Source organism: Chlorocebus sabaeus, chromosome 2 (assembly GCF_047675955.1).
Source record: "Chlorocebus sabaeus isolate Y175 chromosome 2, mChlSab1.0.hap1, whole genome shotgun sequence".
Lineage (NCBI taxonomy): Eukaryota > Metazoa > Chordata > Mammalia > Primates > Cercopithecidae > Chlorocebus > Chlorocebus sabaeus.
This window is the reverse complement of record NC_132905.1, coordinates 95253821-95276503: the sequence shown is the minus strand read 5'-3', so window position 1 is coordinate 95276503 and position 22683 is coordinate 95253821. Positions and strand designations below refer to the sequence as shown.

Sequence of the window (22683 nt, the reverse complement as noted above, 5' to 3'; positions counted from 1 at the left end):
AGCCTACCCAGTTCTGCAAAGGGAAACACACGGCTTCGAAGCACGGGGATAAGTAGACGTTCCCTCATGTCTTCTGCACATCTTGCATCTTCCTTCCCCGACAGCTGGTCAGAAATATGGGCATCAGGCCATTTCCCTGTTTCCCAACAGGGTAATAGCCAACCTACTTCCAGAGAAGACTTGGAAAAAGAGACAACTAAGCTAGTGAAATAGAATAGTTTTTTCTCATCAAAACATGATTTATTAATTTTAAGCAAGAGTAAGCATATGTGATAGTGGCCAGCTTGGTGACAGAACTCTTCCTGATCGATGCACAGTTCAGCACCTGTCGGGTCTTGGCTGTTGGGATGATAATTCTTTTGGGTGAGGGAAACAGCCGTGGTCAAGGCTGCCTGCATCCCCACCCAGGCACAGGACCCTGGGCAAAGTCTCAAAAGAGGTAGTGTTTTTACTTTCGCACCAACAATACAACACAGGTATTGGGTACAAAAGAGGAGATTTCCTTCCCCTCTACCTCGACGGGCAAAAGGCCTTCCATCTTCAGAAGAGGCTGGTGAGGACCATTGGTTGATGACCTCCTAGTGAATTCTGGCTCCCATTCAGAGCACAGCTCCCATTCAGAGCACAAACCCAGAAGAGGGGCCCGTGGCTCTGTTTCCAGATCTGAAGGGTACAGCATGGTTATATCCCCAGGCCCCAGGCTGCTTCTCCTGCCATCATACTGCAAACCTTCTTGTACCACTTTGACCCAGGTTGAGGTCTGGTGCAAAATACCCTCAAAGGTGATTAATACAAAAAGCTTCCTGTAAGCTAAGAGGGGTTATCAACTATATGCACTTATTTTTCCAGAGACTGAAGAGAGAAGACAACTAGCCAAGGCTTGGTTTTGTTTTGTGTCGGTGGCACATGTAGATAGTTTGGCATAACCAACCCTATAGAGCCTGCAGCCAAATCCACTCTGTTTTGGTTTAGAATGAAGTTTTTTTTTTTTTAATTATTTTTCTTGGATGTAGGGAAGATTTGAAAGTTTGAAAATCAAGAATCAAAAGACAGTGAATCTGAAAGGCATCTGGGAGCAGAACAGAGATTGAAGACGGGCGGGCACGGGAGGAAGTGCCGCTGTCGATCCAGACTGCTGCCCTTGAAATGTGATTTTCTTAATCGCTGAGTTCATGGTTGCTTGAGGTCAGGTCTGGCTCTTCATTTCCAGCGATGTCTGACCAGAGAGGACTCATCATTGACGACCTCAGGGTCACGGGGGCGACGCTGACACCGGAACGGCAGCAGCAGCAGGACGATTAAGACAAGGAGGATGGCTCCACAGACGCTCATGAGCGCATAGGACACAATCCACAAAATGGGTTCGCTCAAAGACTGAGCAGGGACACAGTTGCTGGCTATGTCCTCTGTTGAGAAAGGCCCGGAAATTTCAGACACTGCAGCACCTGCAATTTCTGGGGAGACAGAAAGGGAAAATCCACAGCTGTGAAACGAGCAGTCCACCTCTCACACTGGACACAGACAGAACCCCCTGTTTGATTAAACCACAGTCAAAGTTGCACTGAGGTCCCAGAGGCTTAGACAGCTCAGGAAGCACTGAGGGGGTCACGGCTCAGCGCGCCTTCGGGGGTCCAGTCCTTGCACACTGGAATGACGGCATGTTTCCAGGTGTGTGGGTACTGAGCCTAGGTGTAGAGGGGAACTGCAGCAGGGCACATATGGGAGCACCCTGTGCTTCATGGAAGGCCGGTGAGGCTGCAGTGCTATGCAGGTAAGACTGCAGGTCAGCACCTGGTCGTGGCAGCAGTTTGGGTTGTGCTTCCTCAGTGGAGATGAAAAGAGAGGAGAAAGAGTAGGAGAGTCCACCGCAGAAAGCTCAGTTGGACCTGCCTGTGTCATGGGGAATTTTCCCTGGTGGAGTCAACCTGAGTTCACTCTCTACCATGGATTCTACAACAGATAGGGACTTCATATCAGCCTGACTCATAGCCTTAGTGGGCTGTGAGACTTCCCCGGGTCAGGCTAGCTCGAGAAACCCTCCCTGCCCCACTCTTATCCTGGGTCTCATCGACAGCCAGGAGCAGCAAGAGAACGCAACACCTAATTCGTGACATCAGTGGTGACGAAGAGAAACAGTTAAATTCACCCAGTGACTTCTGCTAGAGACTCTTGAATAACTTCAAACCGAGAAGAAAGTTGAGATGATTTCTTAAAGTCCGTTTGTGGATTATCAGTAGACTTCCTTTCCCTACACTAGGCTTCTCTGCCCCTTTCAGGAATATGGGATCTTAAGCTTTACTTGCAATATGGAAAAGAAATACGCCTCTTTACCCATTTTACCTACATTTAATCACAGAAATGAATATTTTGGCACCAGAAAATAACACTGCTAAGCATTTAATTTTTCTATAACTAAAGCCTCAAGATCTTCAGAGCTGCCAAATAATACCCTTTTTGATTGAGGAAAGAAAAAGTCAAAATAACAATGGGATAATGACCTGAAAAGAATGGTTTTAAAATCAGAGAAAAAACAGGCTTGATTACTTTGCAAAGTGACGGCATTTTCTTGCTAATGTGGATTCTGTCATAATGTGGCTTTTCTAAGTGCACTGAAAAAGAAAAGCAATGAACAAGAGCCTGCCAACACCTGAGAACAGAGGGATGCACCCTGCAGTCAAGCTACACTCCCATTTCCTGGTTTGTAGATAATGATCTTCTTGCTGTGTCTTTCCATGGTGGAAGAGACAAGGGAGCTCTCTTGGACTGTCTTTAATAAGGGGCAGTAATTCCATTTACAAAGCAAAGCTCTGCCTTCATGACCTAATCACCTTCCAAAGGCCCCAACGCCAAATATCATCATCTTGGAGATTAGGTTTCAACATAAGAATTTTGGCAGGACATAAACATTTATTCTATAGCACTAATTATGCAAAGAAGCAGGAAAACACAGTTCATAATAGGGAGCAAAATCAATCAACTGGAACTTAGTAAGAAATGGCATAGATGATAGAATGAACAGGCAGGATATCAAGATATTTGTTATAACTGTATTCTACTCAGGATGCCAGAGAAAATGTTAAACATGTTAAATAGAGACACAGAAGATATTAAAGATCTAAATCAAGTTTTTAGAGATAAAAATTGTAATATGTGAGATGAAAAATATACTGGATGGTTGTAAGAGCAGATTATACACTGCAGACAAACAGACTAATGAATTAAAAAAAAAACCATAACAATAGAAACCATCCAAAATGTAGCACAGAGGGAAAAAAACTGAAAAAAAAGAGAGAGCACATCAGTAAACTGTCGACAACCTCAAGCTGCTAACTCATATAATCAGAGTACTCAAAAGGAAGAAGGGATTGTGAGGCAAAAAAATTTGAAAAAACAAACCAAAAATTTTTGAAATTTGATGAAACTATAAACCCACAGATCCAAGAAGCCCAAAGGACCCCAAACACAAGAAACATGACATAGATTATAATAGTGAACTGCTGAAAACCAGTGACAAAGAGAAAATTTCTTAAAAGCAAGGAGAGAAAAAAAAGAAACATTATGTACAAATGAATAAAAATAAGGATTATAGATGATTTCATGTTGGAAGCAATGCAAACTAGAAGACAATAGAGTAACATCTTTAAAATACTGGGGGTAGGAAAAGCCCTGTCAACCTAGAACTCCATACCCAGCAAAACTATCTGAAAAATGAAGAAGAAATAAAAATATTTTCAGTCATATACAAGCTGAGAGAACTCATCACAGATTTTCACTGAAGAAAGTTCTTCAAGCAGAAGAAAAAGGACATCAGAAGGAAACTGGAATCTACACAAAAGAAAGATGAACATCAGAAATGGGAACTATATAGTAGTTACAAAATCTTTACTTTTAATTTCAAATATTTAAAAAGATAATTAACCAATTAAAGCAAAAATTATAACAATGTGCTGGGTGGCTTATCATACAGGCATAGGTAAAATGTATGACAATAACACAAAGGACCGAAGGCCAGAAATGGAAGTCTATTGTTGTAAGGCTCTTAGACTATATGAAGTGGTAGACTGTGGTCAGTTAAAAAATTTATATTACATATCCTAAAGCAACCACTAAGATTTCACAATATAGAGTTATAGCTAATAAACTAGCCAAGGAGATATAAAGAAATAGAAAATAATCCAAAAGAAGGCAGCAAAAAAGGAAAAAAGGGAAAAAATGGAACAAATGAGACAAAAAGAAAAATAGTTTTCTTTCTTGTGTTACTGGTTAAACACAGACAAATCAATCATACATTAAATATAAATAGTCTAAATCAGCATTTGGCAAACTTTTTCCATAAAGGGCCAGATGGTAAATATGTTAAGCTTTTTAGGTTAGCTTCGTTTTGATTTTTTTCAACCCTTTAAAAATTTAAAAACTATTCTTACCTCACAGGTCATACAGAAACAAGCTACATGCTGGATTCAGCCTATAGACAGTTGTTTGTTGATCTCTGGCCTAAACATCACAACTAAAAAACAGAGACTGCTAAATTAGATAAAAAGCAAGATTCAAGTATATTCTCCTTACAGGAAACTCGCTTTTAATGTAAAGATCCAAAATGTTAAAACTAAACAGATGGAAAAAAACTATATTAATGCTTATCAAAAGAAATTCAGAGTGGCTATATTATTAGACAGAATAGATACAGATAAAAAAATTACTAGAGATAAATATAGTAGTTTCATAATGATAAACTGTTCCCTTCATAAATAAGACAAATACTAATGTTTTTGTACCTAATAACAGTGTTTCAAAATACATAAAACAAGACTGATGAAAATGAAAAGAGAAATAGACAAATCCACAAATACAGTCAGAGATTCCACAATCCCTTTCTCAATAATACAGCAAGTAGACAGAAAATAAGTAACGATATAGAATACCTAAACAACACTATCAACTAACTTGATCTAACTCTTACAAAATAATCCACCCATAATAGTAGAAGAATATACATTGTTTTCAAGAGCACAAGAAATATTTACTGTGACAGACTATATTCTGGACGATGAAACAAGTTTCAATAAATTTCAAAAGATTCAATTCATAAAAACTCTATTCCCTGCCTGCACTGGGGTTAAATTAGAAGTCAATAACAGAAAGCTTCTGGAAAAATCCCTAATTATTTGGAACTAAATAACACTTTTGTGGCCCTGTGTGGTGGTGGCTCATGCCTGTAACCCCAGCACTTTAGGCGACTGCGGTAGGAGGATCACTTGAGGCCAGGAGATGGGAGCTGCAGTGAACTGTGCTCACACTTCTGTACTCCAGTCTGGTGACAGAGCGAGACCCCATCTCTATAATATATATATATATATATATATTTAATAACATTTCTAAAAGTACAAAACTTCTAGAAAGAAACACAGGAGGAAATCTTTGTGTCCTGGGGTTAGGTGAAAAATTTCTTAGCTATAATACCCAAAAGCACAATTTGCAAAAGGAAAAAAAATGGATTTTATCAAAATTAAGTAAGAACTTCTCTTTAATAGAAAATATTAACAGACTAAAAAGACTTGGCAAAATATTTGCAAGCCAAATTTCTGATAAAGGACTTGTATTTTTTTTTTTTTTTTTTTGAGACGGAGACTCGCTTTGTTGCCCAGGCTGGAGTGCAGTGGCGCGATCTCGGCTCACTGTAAGCTCCACTTCCTGGGTTCACGCCATTGTCCTGCCTCAGCCTCCCGAGTAGCTGGGACTACAGGCGCCCGTCACCACGCCTGGCTAATTTTTTGTATTTTTAGTAGAGATGGGGTTTCACCATGGTCTCGATCTCCTGACCTTGTGATCCGCCTGCCTCAGCCTCCCAAAGTGCTGAGATTACAGGTGTGAACCACCGCATCTGGCCCAGACTTGTATTCTTAATATATAAATAACTCTGAGGACTCAATGAGAAAACAAACAACCCCATACAAAAATGGGCAAGAACATTTGAAAAGACACTTCATTTAAAAAGATGCATGAATGTCAAAAAAGCACATGAAAAGATGTTCAGGATCATTAGTCATGAGGGAAATGCAAATTAAAACCACAATGAGACCACTAAGTATTAATACCTATTAAAATGAAAATACTGGCCATACCAAATGTTGGTGAGGATGTTTAACAACAGGAACTTTCATACGCTGCTGGCAGAGATGTGACATAATACAGCCAACTTTGAAAATGAGTTGGCCGGGCGCGGTGGCTCAAGCCTGTAATCCCAGCACTTTGGGAGGCCGAGACGGGTGGATCACGAGGTCAGGAGATCGAGACCATCCTGGCTAACACGATGAAACCCCGTCTCTACTAAAAAATACAAAAAACTAGCCGGGCGATGTGGCGGACGCCTGTAGTCCCAGCTACTCGGGAGGCTGAGGCGGGAGAATGGCGTGAACCCGGGAGGCGGAGCTTGCAGTGAGCTGAGATCCGGCCACTGCACTCCAGCCTGGGCGACAGAGCAAGACTCTGTCTCAAAAAAAAAAAAAAAAAAAAAAAAAAGAAAATGAGTTTGGCAGCTTTTTAAGAAGTGAAACATACGTGTTATATAACTCAACCATTCCATTCCTAGGTGTTTATCCAGGAGAAATAAGCAATATATATGTCCAAGGACTTGCATGCTACTGTTGATAGCAGCTTTATGTATGATTGCCAAAAAACCCAAAACTTGGCAACAATCCAAAAGTTTATCAACAGGTGTATGGGGATAAAGAAATTGTAATGCCTAATTGACCTGCAATAAAAATGAACTATTGAACATGCAACATTCTAGATGAACCTAAAAATAATTTTATTGTGTGAAAGCAGTCAGACAAAATGGAATACATACTGTATGATTTCATTTATATAAAATCTAACAAATGCAAACTAGTCTACAGCGACAGAAGGCAGGTCAGCGGTTTCCTGGGAATGGCACGGGGTCCGTAGGACCTGGGAGGCAGGGAAAACAGCTCAATGCATATGATCACTACCTTGTTTGTGGTGATGGTTTCAAAGGTAAGCACATATGTCACACTTATCAAACTGTGTCCTTTCAACATGAACTGTTTATTTTACACCAAGTATATCCCAACAAAGCTGTTTCAAAAAGTCAAAAGAATAAGTCAATCAAAGCATGTCAAAGAATAACATATCTGATATACTCTCATTGAGATTAGGGGAAAAAAAAAAATACCAAGGCCGGGCACGGTGGCTCATGCCTGTAATCCCAGCACTTTGGGAGGCCGAGGCAGGTAGATCACCTGAGGTCCAGAGTTCAAGACCAGCCTATGGAGAAACCCCATCTCTAAAATACAAAATTAGCCAGGTGTGGTGACACGTGCCTGTAATCCCAGCTACTCGGGAGGCTGAGGCAGGAGAATCGCTTGAACCCGGGAGGCGGAGGTTGCAGTGAGCTGAGATTGAATTCAGCCTGAGCAACAAGAGCAAAGCTCCGTCTCAAAAAAAAGGAGAAGAGAAGAGGAGAAAAACCAAACCAACCTCAGTCACGCTGACTACATGGACATTGATTTTAGTACTGTTCTTCCAGTCGAATGCCTGAGTTCATACCCATTTTTTCATATGTGCTGTGTGTGGTGTGTATAATAAAAATGCAAAAAACCCCAATAAAATTAATTTTCTTCAATGCACGTGTATTACTCTTTATTTTTTTGAGATAGGGCCTGCCTGTGTTGCCCAGGCTGGAATGCAGTGGCTATTTATAGGCATGATAGTAGCACACTGCAGCCTCAAACTCCTGAGCTCAAGCCATCCTCCCACCACCTCAGCCTCCCAAGTAGACATGTATCACTTTTATAATTAGAAGTCATGGATTTTAAGTTTTTGAAAAACAGCACCCGTTTAAGTTGGTCAGACATAAAGCATTATCTGGGAACAACTGTATTCGCATATTTGCTAGCTAGCTGCTCAGAATTAAAGGAAAGCTGAATTAAAATTCCTTCTGGGGGCTTTTTCCAGGAATGCCATTCACTGCATGGTCTCTACATTGATTCCTTACACTACTAATTCTATGGTTTTAAAGCAGATTCTAACGTTTTACACTGGATTGATTTATGAGAGGCCATTGTATGCACTGGGTGAGAGCATGACCTTGCGGCCAGGCTTCTAGGGTTCCAGTCCTAGCTCCCACATACAAGCTGTGTGATCTGGGCCAAGTTACTCAACTTATTTGCCCCCGTTTTGTCATCTATAAAATGAAGGTAATAACAGCCCCTACAAGTCAGTCTTGTAAGAACAATCAAGTTAATAGATGTTAAGCACTTAGTACAGTCCTGGGCTAAGATCAGTGCTACATAAATGTCCACTGTTACTAAATTGTTATTTTTAATTTTTTCATCAATGTCTCGGGTTACAATTTTAATTGTGTATTTTCTCTCAAAGGTCAGGATCTGGTTGATAATGAGTGCCTGTGGAAGATCTATAATTTTACCAAGGATAAAAATTATAATGGTCAGGTCTTTTTCCCTATAGCATACAAAATAATGAGAACTGTCCCGCCACACTGATTATCTGGTACTGAGATGCTTTCTGAGTGGCATGGTTTACGTAGAAGAACATTCTGGAGTTTCAGGACAGAGGTTCTGGACTCAGAGCCAAATTTTTTTTTTTCCTGCAACCACGTGAAAGCTATATCTGGGGCCCTCAGTGTTCTCTTCTGTAAAATGAGGAAACACAGCTGCCTGATCTATACCTTTGAGGACCCCTGGCTTTGGTATCTGTTGATTGTAGTCTAAGTAGATGGCAGAGGAGTGTCTCTGAAACTCTGCTCTTAACAGCTAGCTTTCCTATTTTTAAACATGAGCATGTACCAGATGATCCACTTTCAACCTGCAGCAAGAAAAATTCACAGTGAAATGGCTGCCATAATCCATCATGTGCCTGAAGTTGTACAAGCTGAGATCTATACAGCTCTTGGGTGCTAAATGTCTCAATCTATAAAAAGAGATGGGTGGTATTTCATAAGCTTTGGATACATTAAAATAACAGAGACTTGTCAATTTTAACACTCTATTATTTTCGTAGCCGTAGGACACTTGGCCCAGCAACACAGAGGCGGTTGAAAGTGCTCCAGTCCCTAGTATCTGTGTCAGATATGAGACGATGGCCAGAGCCATCACACACCCTGACCTCCAGCCAATCTGACTGCAGTAATGATTCTCAGCAGGGGTGGGAGTGGGCTGAGGAGAGGCAGGGGCAGCATAAGAGAAGCATCTGGGGAACATTTTCCAAACTACCCATCACCTTCCCACCCACCACCATATGCCCTGGCTGGAAAAGGCCTGAGGATGTCGACCAGATGTATTTTGAAAAAGCTCCCCAAGAGATTCTAATCAAGCAGCTCCCACTCACTGCTCCCCCAATCCCAACCCTTAGGTTAAGTGTCATCTGACAACCACAAATGACCATGAAAACCAAGATTTAAAAACAAAACAAAACAAAACAAAACACTGCGAGAGAAGGGCAGCTCCCAAAGATTTGGGGTCCTCAAACAGTGGCTGGTGTGAAGGTAGAACCTCTTCTGGTCACAATACAGAGAAATGGGGATAAAATATAACTTTTTAACTCTATAGCTGAGCCCAAAAGTAAGAGACATTCCTCAACCAGAAATGGGCCCTAGGGCTGGGGTTCCCATGAATAGGAGGGGCGAGAGACTTGACCTTGGGCACCAAGGAGGTGGGCACTGGGGTCAAGATGCCTGTGCAAGCCTTGCCCATTGGTAAAGGAGCTGGGAAATTCTACCAACAAGGAAGCCTGGCTCAGCTCACAGGCTAAGAGGTTGGGGGAGGAGGGCAAGAAACTCTCCCATGAGAAATGGAGCCCCTAAACCTCCACCTCAAACATGGCTGGCATCTAAATTCGCAAACCTGGTATACAAATCCTAAGGTTCTCATGGTCTGAAGAAACTCAACAGAAACAAATGCAAAATTGCTTTATAGCAAGACTTTATAGCCCAAGGCACACTGAACTCTCTTGGAAGAAAAAGTGTGCTCCCTCTAAATAGAAGCTTACAACAAAAAATTGCAAAGCAAATGAGAAAAAAGCCCCCATGAGAGAGCAGCCAGCAGACAGAAAAACAAGATGAACTCCCCATCAGTGATGGAAAAATAGAACAATGTGCACAAGATTATACCATAGCTGTGTTTAAAGTGACTAAAAACCCATTAAAATACAATTTTTTTTTTTTTTTTTTACTAAACAGGATGGCTCAAAAGTTCGTAAAAGAAAAGAAAAATTAAGAAAGAAGAGTTGGAAAGTTCTGAAAAAGAGTAATGAAAAGGAACTCATACTGTAAGATATATCAATGGAAGAGTACAGAAAATCCAGAAATAGATATACATCTCCCAAATATTTACTAGAATTTGGTATGCAGTAATTTTAGGATTGAAAGTAAAAAAAAAAAAAAAAAAAAAGAGATAAATTATTTGATAAATGTTATAACAATGGAGTAGTCATCCTGGAGGAAAGAAGTTTAATCCACACATTCTATGCCAAGTTAAATCAAACATAAAAGTACTTGAATAAGTCACAGAGCACTTTTAGTGAGGAAAACCATTTAAAAGGTAACAGTAGTCCCAAGACCCTTAAAGCAAAATAGCAAACTATTTAAATATACAAAGTAAACATTTTTTACACTAAAACATATCATAAGCAACGTTTTAAAAATTTACAATTGAGACAGAAATTATAGGTTCTTTTTCCTCCAAGCATAGCGTTAATTACTCCATTACATAAAGAGTTCCTACAAATTAATACAAAAAAAGAATCCAACAGAAAACAATGGGTAAAGATACAAGTTGGTAGTTCACAGAAAAGGACAAATAATGACCTTAGTCATTGCAAAGAAACTCAATCTCACTCATAGAAAGTGACACAAATTAAAACTACACTGAGATCATTTTTCATCTGTCAGACAACCAAAATTTCCAAGTTTGGTAATACCAGGTTGATGGGCTGACTGGAGAAACAGGTCATCATCTACATTACAAGAGAAGGTATGGCCAGGTATCAATGAGTATAAGCTCTACGGAAGGTAACAAAGTGATATTCATTAAAATTATAAATATTTATATCCTTTAACTCTGCAATTCTAATTTAACCTAGATGTATACTTCCATATATGCGAATGATATATATAAATGGTGTTCACTGCAGTATTATTTGTAACAACAAAGGACTTAACCCAAATGCCTATCAATAATGAACTGGTTAAATAAATTAGGCACACCCATATAATAGACTATGAGGTATGATTACCTCTGAGGGAGAGGGACTATGTACTATATTGTACCTTCTGAATATTACCTAGCCTTTTAAATTAAATAAAAACTAAAACGAAGATAAAGGAAATCCAAGCCACAATAAAACTGTTACAAAACACTATAGAAAAGTTAACTGGCATATTTGTTTATTTGTTTATTTAGAGTCAGCCTGTCTCCCAGGCTGGAGTGCAGTGGCGTGATCATGGCTCTCTGCAGCCTTGACCTCCTGGGCTCAAGTGATCTTCCTGCCTCAGCCTCTTGTGTAGCTGGAACCATAGGTATGCTCCACCATGCTTGGCTAACCTTTTGATTTTTTGTACACAGGGTCTTACTTTGTTGTTGATATGGTTTGGCTCTGTGTCCCCATCCAAATCTCATGTTGAATTGGGATCCCAGGTGTTGGAGGTGGGGCCTGGTGGGAGGTGACTGGATCATGGGGGTGGTTTCTAATGGTTTAACACCATGCCCCAGTATTGTCTCATGATAGAGTTCTCTCAAGATATGGTTGTGCACCATCCCCTTCTCTCTCTCTCTCTCTCTCTCCACCCCCTGCTCTGGCCATGTGAAGACTGTGCCTGCTTCCCTTTCTTCTTCTGCCACAATTGTAAGTTTCCTGAGGCCTCCCAAGAAGCAGAAGTCTGTACAACCTGCAGAACCATGAGCTGGTTAAAACTCTTTTCTTAACCAATTACCCAGTCCCAGGTATGTCTTTATAGCAGCGTGGGAATGAACTAACACAGTTGCCCAGGCTGGCCTTTAACTTCTGGACTCAAGCGATCCTCCTGCCTTGGCCTCCTAAAGTTCTGGGATTACAGGTATGAGCCACTGTGCCTGGCTATGTTATATTTGGAAAAATACGAGATGTAATTTCTAGAAATGAAAAATATAGTCATTGAAATGAAAAACTGAAAAGAAAAAAAAGACCCCCAAAACCAAAGACAATTAAAGAATCCAAAAATAATAAAAATAATAAAAAGTATTAAAAAATCTCACTGAATAGGTTAAATAGTAGATTGAACATAGCTGAACAGAGAATTAGGCCAATATAAAATATATCTGAAGAAATAACACAGAATGCAGCAAAGATAGAAAGGAAAACATAAATGAAGGGTCAAGTGACCTGAAATAAATAATGAGAAATCTCATTACTTGATATGAGAGATCCAGAAGAAGAGACTAGAAAGAATGTGCATGAAGCAATAGTGGAAGAGGTAACAGCTGAGAATTCTCTAAGATTGATGACAAAAGACATGAGTTGTCAGATTCAGAGAACGTAAAGGGTATAGCACGATGGGAAAATATGGTATACCTAGACACATCATGGTGAAACTTCAGAACGCTATTCAGAACACTAGAAATTTAAAACAAAAGCAGTCTTACCAGTAACTAAGGAGAAGCAACAGATTACCCTTAAAGGTACAACAATTAAGACCAACTAGGGTCTTTGCTTCAGCAATCATCATGGCCAGAGGACAATGAAACTGAATCTTCAAAACACTAAGGGAACACGGGCAATCTAGAATTCCATGTATAGCTGAATTGTGATGCAGAATTGAGGCAAAATAAAATTTACCTTTCATAGTTTTTAATAAAAGACGTCCAAAAGCACATTCTTCAGCAGAAAGAAAATTGCTGTGTGGTGTTCCACTGAATGGCAAGTCAACAATTGTTTACCTGTTTTCCTTCGGTTGACTTTTGGGATGTTTCTATTTTGATAAAAGTGATGGTTTTATGTATTTATGTAACTACTAAAGTTTGTATTACTTTAGTTATTTTATGTGTAAAGCTGTTGTGAACCGTCTAGTTACATCCCAGTACACTTACACATTCGTTTCTCCTTTGCGTACACCTAAGAGTGACAACTGCTGGATTATAGAGTAGGCATATGCTTAATGTTGAATGTTTATTATAGAGTAGGCATATGTTTAATGTGGAAATTGTCAAAAAGCTTTTCCATTCATACTGAATACTTTTCAGAAACTGGGAATCCCTAAATTTAGGATTGAGAAGGAAATTCCCCAAACCTATCCTAAGCATAATGCTCCATGGTACGAAATGAGAAATATTTCCTTTAAATTAAGAAAAAAGACAAAAATGTCCATTATCACCATTTGAATTCAATATTGTCTCAGAGGGCATCACAAAAAATATAAATAAAAGATATGAAGATTACAAGTGATTTAAAATATATTATTTGCAGATTATATGGCTGTTTTAATAGAAAATCCTAATGACTCTAAAAACCATTTCTAAAAAGGAGAACTTAGCAATGTGGCTGGATATAAGATTAATACATAAAAACTGCATACCCATATTCCCAACAACCCACAAGAAAATGCAATGTAAAATAATCTCAGTTGTGGTAAGAACTAAGAGGTACATAGGAATAAGTCTATGTGTGAATCTTTTTGGACAAAATTACAAAACACTGCAGTAGGACATAAAAGAAGACCTAAACAAATGAATAGATAGGGTACATTCATAGGGGAAACTTGATATGGTAAAGATTTGGTTTCTTCTCAAGTTAATTCTATAGGTTCAATGAAGTATTAATAGAAATCCCAACAGGGTTTTTCAGGGGTTTCGACAAGCTGAATAAAAGGACAAAAGTAGCCAAGAGAACTCCAAAGAAGAATAAGAAGGGACAAGTCCCCGCCAGATATTGTCCTATAACTAAAAATAATAATAATAATAAAACTATATAGCTTAGCCCAGGGATAGACAACTTGACCAGTGGAATGCAACAGAATGCTCAGAAGTAGGTTCAGGCATAAATGGGAACTTGGTACATGACAAAGATGCTATTAAAATTCATTAGATACCTTGCAAAAACCATTTAACTGAAGTCTAATTAAGACTCTAGACTTAAGTTCAAGGAAATATGAAGTAAAATCAATGCAGTATATCATTAGGAAACAGATAAAACTGAACATGATACATTCTATAAGAGAACTGGCCTTCCGAAACAAAATAAAAAGCAAAACAGCGAATGAAAATATTTTGGGGATACCTGGGGAAATCTGCATGTGGCCGACACAGTCATGATATTTAGTAAATACTATTAATTTTTTAGGTGTGATTATGGTATTGTGGTTATATAGGTGGATGTCTTTATTTTTAAGATGCATAATGAAATATTTAGGGATGAAAGTCATGATATCTGCAACTTATTTGCAAATGGTTCAGCAAAAGCTACATACTCACCTATACACACATACTGATATATGGCAAATTGTTAAAAGTTACTAAATCTAGATGGTTGGTATGCAGAACAGCATGATATTGTTTTTAGTCTTTTCTGTATATAATTTTTTTCATAAAAAATTGGGAAAATCAGAGGGGAAAACATTATATATTCAATAAGGATGCTGAGAAAGTGGAATGTCCTTATAAAAATTAATTTCCTAATTCACATTTTGGAAGAAAATAAGAAAAAAGTATACAATATCTTTAGAAGAAAAAAATCCCTATTTTGTTGGATTAAGGAAGTATTTCTTAAATAAGGCACATGGCATAATTCATGAGAGAAATACTGGTAAATTTGATTTCACTAAATTAAAGATACATATAAATAAAAGGCACCAAAACGAAGTAAAAAGAAAAGTCAGGAAGACTAGTTAGTATAACTCAGAAAAATTAATATCTCAGAAATATAAGGAACTCACGTCTATCAGTAAAAAATATGGGCAGAAAAATGTGCGCACTCTATTAGAAAAATTCACCCTCAAAGAAGCTCAAACATCCCAAAAACATATCCAAAGTTGTGTGATCTTGAAAGTAATCAACTAAAATGTGACACTATTGCACATACATGGATTAGCAAAACACAAAGACAAAACAAATACAGTAATGCTTTTAAGGAATGGAAATTCTCATATAATGCTGATGTTCCAGCTACTTTAAAGACAAATTTGACTGTAGCCAATAACACTGAAGAGTTACATATTAAATCATTTAGAAATTCCATATCTAGATGATCTCATTCACCTACACAAAGATGTTCACTGCAGTACTGTTTATAATTGCCAATACATAAATAATCCAAATGTTAATTAAGATAAAAATGGGTAATCTGGGTATATTCATAAACTGAGATACTACGCAGTCAAAACAAATAACCTAGAAGTCATATCAATATGGAAAATCTATAAAATGTAATGTCAAACAAAAGTCAAGTTGACAAAGAATACACACTACCACAGCATTCCTATAAATTAAAAAAAAACCCAAACCAAACAAACAAATCAACCAACCTAGGCTTTGTGATAAGTATATGGTAGGATGTTTCCAAGATGACTGTGAATGACCCCTGCCTCCTTGCATTTACCCGCGTCGTCCCCTCCCACATCATATCAGGGTCATTCTGTGTGACCAACAGAGTAGGGTAGAAGTGAGAACATGCTGCTTCCAAGATTAGGTGATGAAAACCTGGGGTTTCTGTCCTGGGTACTCTGTCATGCTCTCTTGGATCACTTGCTCAGGGTTGACCAGAGGACATCAGGCAGTCCTGGGGTGAGGTACAAATGGTGAGGGAAGTGTGGCTCCTGCCACCACGACATCAAGCTTGGAACTAGCTCCTACAATGGACTTCAGACAGCTGCAGCCTCATAAGCAGTGGTGGGCCAGAGACACCTAGCTAAGCCCCTCATCAATTCCTGGCCCTCAGAAACTCCACAAGATGGCCAGGCATGGTGGCTGACGCCTGTAATCCCAGTACTTTGAGACACCAAGGTGGGAGGATCGCTTGAGCCCAAGGGTTCAAGACCAGCCTGGGGAACATGCCGAAACCCCGTCTCTACAGAAAATACTAAAAATGTTCTGGGCATGGTGACACACGCCTGTAGTCCCAGGTACTTGGGAGGCTGAGGTGGGAGGATCGCTTGAGCCTGGGAGAAGGCTGCACTGAGCCAAGATCGTGCCACCGCACTCCAGCGTGGTAACAGAGTGAGACCCTGTCTTTTAAAAACAAAACAAAAAACAAAGCCAGGCTGGGTGTGGTGGCACATGCTTGTAAACCTAGCACTTTGGGAGGCCATGGCAGGGCGGTCGATCACTTGAGCCTGGGAGCTGGAGACCAGCCTGGTCAACATGGCAAAACCCCCTCTACAGAAAACACAAAAAATTATCTGGGGCAGTGGTGCACACCTGTAGTCCCAGCTACTCAGGAGGTTGAGGTCAGAGGATCACCTGAACCAGGGAGGTTGAGGCTAAAGTGAGCCCTGATCATGCCATTGCACTATACTCTAGCCTGAGTGACAGAGCAAGACCCTGTCTCCAAAAAAAGAAAAAAAAAAAAAAAAGGAAAGAAAAGAAAAGAAAGAAACTGCAGAATGTGATAGAGAGTTGTGACATTGGGGCTAAGTTGTTACATAGCAACAGCTAATTAATACAAGGTGTTCATGCCCATCTAGTAAAATTATAAGTATATAGTAATTCAGATAAGAATATACACTAATCTCAGGATAATGAGTAATGCTGGGGAAGGGGGTGGGGTGAGACTTTAGCTATACTTGGTTTTTTATGTCTAAGACAAATTTTAAAGAAAATATGACAAAATATTAAATCTAGATATTCCATAAATGTACATATAGTATATGATTTTCTGTAACTTAAGGTTTTTTTGTTACTTAGACATTTCATAATGAAAAATAAACACTTAAAAAAAGAAAGGCAGTATAGCTATTCCATTTATTAGGGTTCTATCGAGCACTGTCTGGGGCCTTTAATTGCAGCCCTGAGGAAAGTAATTACTTTAATGGCTAAACAATCCACATGGAAGAGGAGACATATATAAGCGTATTTTCCCACAGCTGGTAAAATCTAACATTTAAGTACCAAAACGTCAAATACATTTTTTAAAAAGGAAGAAAAAGTGTATATAAGAGCATCTAGCAAATAACTCACAGTGAAATTCAGGGGAAAAAAGTTGCCCTGCCTAGAGACTCCTAATATTACACCCTTTCCAACAGTAATTCCCTTAGTAAACAAATGGTTATTAGACTCTGCAGTATTAAGTGGACACTCTAACAGCTGTTGCCATAGTAGCCTTTACTTTAATGATATTTAATGAGAGAACAGAAATCGTGGGCAAAATTGCTTAAGTTCTTAGATTCCCTTGGTTAAAAAGAAGTAGAATAGTCACAGTTAGGAAATTCAGTGATATTTCAGTCCCGCTTGCTGCCACAGAGAAAGGTCTCAATGATAACTGAACAGGCTGAAAGAGTTACTGCACACGCAAAAGGTAAACATTTACTCATAGCAAAGATAAAAAACATGACATTGGGAAGGGTTCCAAGTCTGCTCACAAATGCAAAGTGAGATACGTCGGCGTGGATATTTATGAAGACATGTCACGATGTGTCATATACACATACTGGTTGGGATGATTTTATTTATACAGAATAGGAATTGGCCTAATAGTCCATGTGCAATCTTTCCTTTTAATATTTCTATTCTCTCAATTGTTACTTTACTTTTCTGAAATGCCACTCTGCTAAAGCCAGTTAATGAAGCACCCCTTATCTGCTTTATTTATCAGGAGTCCTGTTTTAAGACCATGTTTTAGGTATTAAAAAATAGTAACTGAAATCTCTCCTGACCAGAATAATTCAGCTGTGATCACTTGGCATTTGGCCTGTGCACCTCATCCTGGCAGCTCTACACCTGGATTGAGATCAGAGTGAAGGTCTGAGTGGAGGCTCCCAGGATGACCCAGCACTCTCACCTGTCCTCCAACAGTATCTCATATCCATCAAATTCCTACAAAACCCCCTTTCCTTCAACCACATGGTAATCTTGTATTTCTGTATTGATTCCCAAGTTTTCTTCTATTCTACCTCCTTGTCATTGATTCTTGTTTGACCTCACACTTAATCTTTCTCTCCTTTCACATATCACCAGCACAACTTTGGAATTCCATTCTGCTCCTGACTTCAAATCCAATGTATCAATTTTTTTTTTTTTCCCAGTCCCTTGACATCTTATTTTGAAAGGCTGCAATTCTCCTGGCCACTTTTCTGATTCAGGCTCTTCCTCCACTTGTCTCCAGCAATTCAGTCTCATGCCCACTTCTGTGATTTGCCTCTGCCTCGCAGGCTTGGACTGTCAGTCAGAAATACCTAATCCTCCCATTAAGCTGTGTGCGGTGTGAGCACTCCGTTTCAAGCAAACTGTGAAATCTGAAGACATTTTCAAGCTTATGGGGTTTATCTATCCTCTTGACTTTCTCGTGCTCTCCTGGTTTCTCTGAAGACCTGCCAACCCTCCAGCTAGACTGCAGAGTCATGCTGCGGGCCGCCCTCACACATCTTTCAAAGGAATCCCACGACAAACAGGGGCTCCTTGGTCTCATTATGTTAGGATTTCAAGAAATCGCAGTGATAGGTGTTCATTTCCTATTTCAAAATGAGGACAGCTTTAAGGACAAATTAATGTACACAGCTTATATGTGAAATTTCTTCCTTACTCATTTTGCTTTAACTGTCGAAAAATTGCAATTCAACTCCAAAGCTCCATGGCGTATTTTTACTCCTAGTGACTATCAGGACTCACACTCAGTAAGCATTTCCCATGTGCCAAGCACTGAAGTTTCACATGGATGATGTCATCTAATTCTCTCAGCAATCCCATGATCCATTTTATTGAGAAGATTTGATCACTGGTGATAGGAATGAGTGAAGCAATTCAATGGTAATTGATTTGCCATCAAGAACTGCTTCCAAGTCAGGACATTTACATAAAGGATCTTGTTGGGGATCCCTGTTCACTGCTAGAATCGCTCACCTGCACAGGGGCTCGCTGCGAAGCCCACCCTCTTCTGGGCTCTGTCGAAGATGACGTAGAAGCCCTCCATCACCGTGGCACCGATCACCAGCGCATTTGTGGAAGGGGAAATGCCGAATCGGTAACATTCATAATTCAGGCCGGCCCCCATCATGGGCTGAATGTAAAGCTGTTTGTCGGAGAGGAGAGAGCAAACAAGAAAAAGCACAAATCAGGCCAACATCACAAAACTGCTGAGGTCACACTCATGCTCAGGACCCTCCCAGGTGCTGGGGGAAGTCACGGGGAAAGAAAGATGATCTCATTCCTGCCATCCAGGAGGAGAGATGATCAAAAGCATGATGATCAATATTATTGATCAGTGACAAAGCAGGTGACCCGTATGCATCCCCTGGAGTTCCACACAGGTGCACACGCCCAGAAGACGTCTATCTGTCTGCTGACAAAAATAGTCAAACTCTGTAAAATATTGTGAAGGGATTTATTCTGAGCCAAGTGTGGATGACCATGGCCCCCCATGAGACAGCCTCAGCAGGTCCTGAAAACATGTGCCCAAGGTGGTTGGTTTTATACAATTTTGAGACACATGAGACATCAAACACTTTTAAGATGTACATTGGTTTGGTTCAGAAAGGCAGGACAAGTCAAAGTGGGGCTTCCGGGTTAGAGGTAAATTTAAAAATTTTCTGGTTGATAATTGGTTAAGTTTATCTAACCTAGGATCAATAGAAAGGAAATGTTTGGACTAAGAGAAAGGATTGTGGAGACCAAAGTTTTATTGTGCAGAGGAAGCTTTTAGCTAATAGGCTGTGAAGAGAAGAGGTTGTGAAATGTGTCTTACAGAATTTAAAAGGGTGCCTTCATATACACCATGAAATACTATACAGCCATAAAAAAGGATGAGTTCATGTCCTTTGCAGGGACATGGATGAAGCTGGAAACCATCGTTCTCAGCAAACTAACACAGGAACAGAAAACCAAACACCACATGTTCTCACTCACAAGTGGGGGTTGAACAATGAGAACACATGGACATATGGAGGGGAACATCACATACTGGGGCCTGTCAGGGGGTGGGGGACTAGGGGAGGGATAACATTAGGAGAAATACCTAATGTAGGTGATGGGTTGATGGGTACAACAAACCACCATGCCACATGTATACCTATGTAACAAGCGTGCACATTCTGCATATGTACCCCAGAACTGAAAGTATTTATGTATTAAAAAAAAATAAAGGTTGCCTGACTCTTAGTTGATTATCTTCCGGATCTGGAAAGAATAAAAAAAGGGAAAAGGGGAGTCTCTGTAGAACGTAGATTTTTCTCACAAGAGACAACTCTGCAGGGCAATTTCAAAATACGAAAAGGAAATCTATTTGGGGTTAAAATATTTTGATTTCTTTCCTTATTCGTTATGTGATGTCATGCCAGAGCCAGGCTAGAAAGCAGGCCATGTTATACAAGGTTAAATAAAACCCCTCTGGCAAGACTTTACGGTTTGTAGGGCGAACTCACCAGGCCCCTTAGGTAGGAATTTGGGCAAGAGAATTAAAAAAAAAAGTCAGAGTTTAGTCCTCATGTCCATCTGGCCATCTGGCTATCTGCCCAGAGGTTATCCGCTGAGGACTTCACATGGCTCAGATGCTGCCCTCTGCACTAGCACTATGGTGGTGAAGGACACACAGTCCCTGCTCCCTCGAGGCTTCCAATCTGGGAGGACCAGGCACTAACCATAGGGTGGGAAGTGCCCCCACAGACCCCTCTATGGGTACTGCTGACCGCTAGTCACTTCCTCTGTGTGGAAACTTTCTTCACTTATACTCTAAGGGGCCACATTCTTCTTCTCCCTAACCCCCTGGCTGCTCCTTCTCAGGCACCTGTATTGGATTTCCCTCACCTTCCTCCCCTGCAAGCATCAGAGCACTCTCAGGTTCTGGCCTCCTCTCCATCTTCCCTCCTTGGGTGACCCATCTGGCCCTACCCCATGGCCCTAGGTCACCCCGTAATCTAGCCTGAGACTCCCAACTGCTCCTCTCCAGCCCAGACCTGGGCCACCATTGCCACACGCTTGTGTCTGCCTGCCTGTCCACCTCTCAATCGGCATCTCCTGTGTAACCTGTAAAAACCTGAACACTGGCTGTTCCCCCCAAATCAGACCTCTCCCACAGTTCTCTGTCTCAGTAAATTCATGATTCACCCAGTTACTCAGGCCCTAAAGTACTGGGCCAGTCCTTTTCTCTCTTACCCTGCCTGGAGACTGTAACTAGACTCCTGTGAGCCTTCCTGTGAAACCGAAGTGGAATCTAATCACTCCCTCGCCCGACTCAGGCCAAGTCCTCACTGTCCTCCTCCTTCGGGGTCCACTGCAATCTCTCCTAGCTGGCCCAGAGCCCATCATGCACCTCTCGGGCAGAGAGAGTTTTAAAAGTAGGCAGCCTGACAGAGGCAGGACGATTTCCTCAGTGAAAAGAGGAAGGAGTAATCAACACCAGAGAGAAGACAGCATCTGTGGGTCACAAGTTCTGCCGTTCAGGAGGGCCAGTTCCCACAGGTGCTGTGCAGTGTTAAATGTAGTCAAGTCGGCCACTGATATCCCTGGAGCCAAGAGTATGCGGGGAAATGGGTCAAACCGTAACACAGTGAGCAAATCAGTATCCTATCAGCAGTAACAATTTCTTGGCTTTTGAATAGCAAATAATTCAAATGCAGGCAATTAGAGAGTATAGCAGCTGAGTATGACAAAATGCCACTTGTTTGGAGAAAAGCAAGAGTGCAAAATGAGTAAGCAAACGAACCTTCCTGTGAGTAATGATTAGCCTTAAAGGGCAGAGGCAGGAAGAAAGGCTTGGAGGAAAAAGGCAGACACACTAATACACAAGAGTCCTGGGCCTTCCGGCTGTAGGGGGTTTGAGGGACTGTGAGGGGTGATTTTGGAGGGAGCAGAAGAGACTGAGAAGAGACCAGCAGGGAGGGGCTGCCATGTGACCACTCTGAAGAGCAGGTCAAGTAGGTACAAAGCACAAGCTATGAAGAAACCTCAGAGCTCCCCTGTGGGCTGGTGGCTGCTGTTTTTTAACAGGCCACATAGGATTCAGCCCATGGGCTGTTGGAAAATAGTGTTGAGTATGGACAAAGTTTAAAGTAATTGCTTTGGACTTGACTCTTTTCTGCAGGGGCAATCGTTTGCCCACTTATTAGGGCTCGTGTTTGAGAGGTCCCAGGTAGGGCCCCATCCTAAACCTCTGAGGACAAGAACGCTGTCGGTTTCCCTTGGTGTTAGAAAGGCTGCTGGGCAGAGCCTTTCTGCTGGGAAACGTGGAGCGTGTGGGGTCTTACCAGGTGATCTTTCCCAGCTTCCTATGGGAGTCCCCTCCCAGAAAGCGAATGGAAAGCAAGTGGAATGTGATGCTGAGTAAGAAATCAGGAAAACAGCAGGCAAAGTGAATTTTTAAAAATCAAAAATGGGAACATGTCGAAGTCAACCAAAAAATATCTACCATTATAAGTGAAAGCAATAATGAATTCTTAGGCAGAGATGTGCAAATGAGATGAAATGCTCCCAAACCTCTCTCATTCTGCTCCTGAGCTTGCCCAGTGCTGGGTCCTAAAAGCTATTGAGGAAG

At 40.6% G+C, this 22683-nt stretch overlaps 1 protein-coding gene across 2 annotated transcripts in view; it reads right to left on the bottom strand.

Moving 5' to 3' along the window:
- Window positions 1-215: 215 nt before the first annotated feature.
- Window positions 216-22683, bottom strand: part of BACE2 (beta-secretase 2) — a 110068-nt gene continuing 87600 nt past the window's right edge. For both annotated transcript variants that reach the window (XM_007968567.3, XM_007968559.3), the window contains 2 exons: window positions 19059-19227; window positions 216-1454 (listed from right to left, as the gene is read on the bottom strand). In XM_007968567.3, coding sequence (XP_007966758.3) covers window positions 1201-1454; window positions 19059-19227 — 423 coding nt within the window. In that variant the 3' untranslated portion in view covers window positions 216-1200. The remainder of the gene's footprint in view (window positions 1455-19058; window positions 19228-22683) is intronic.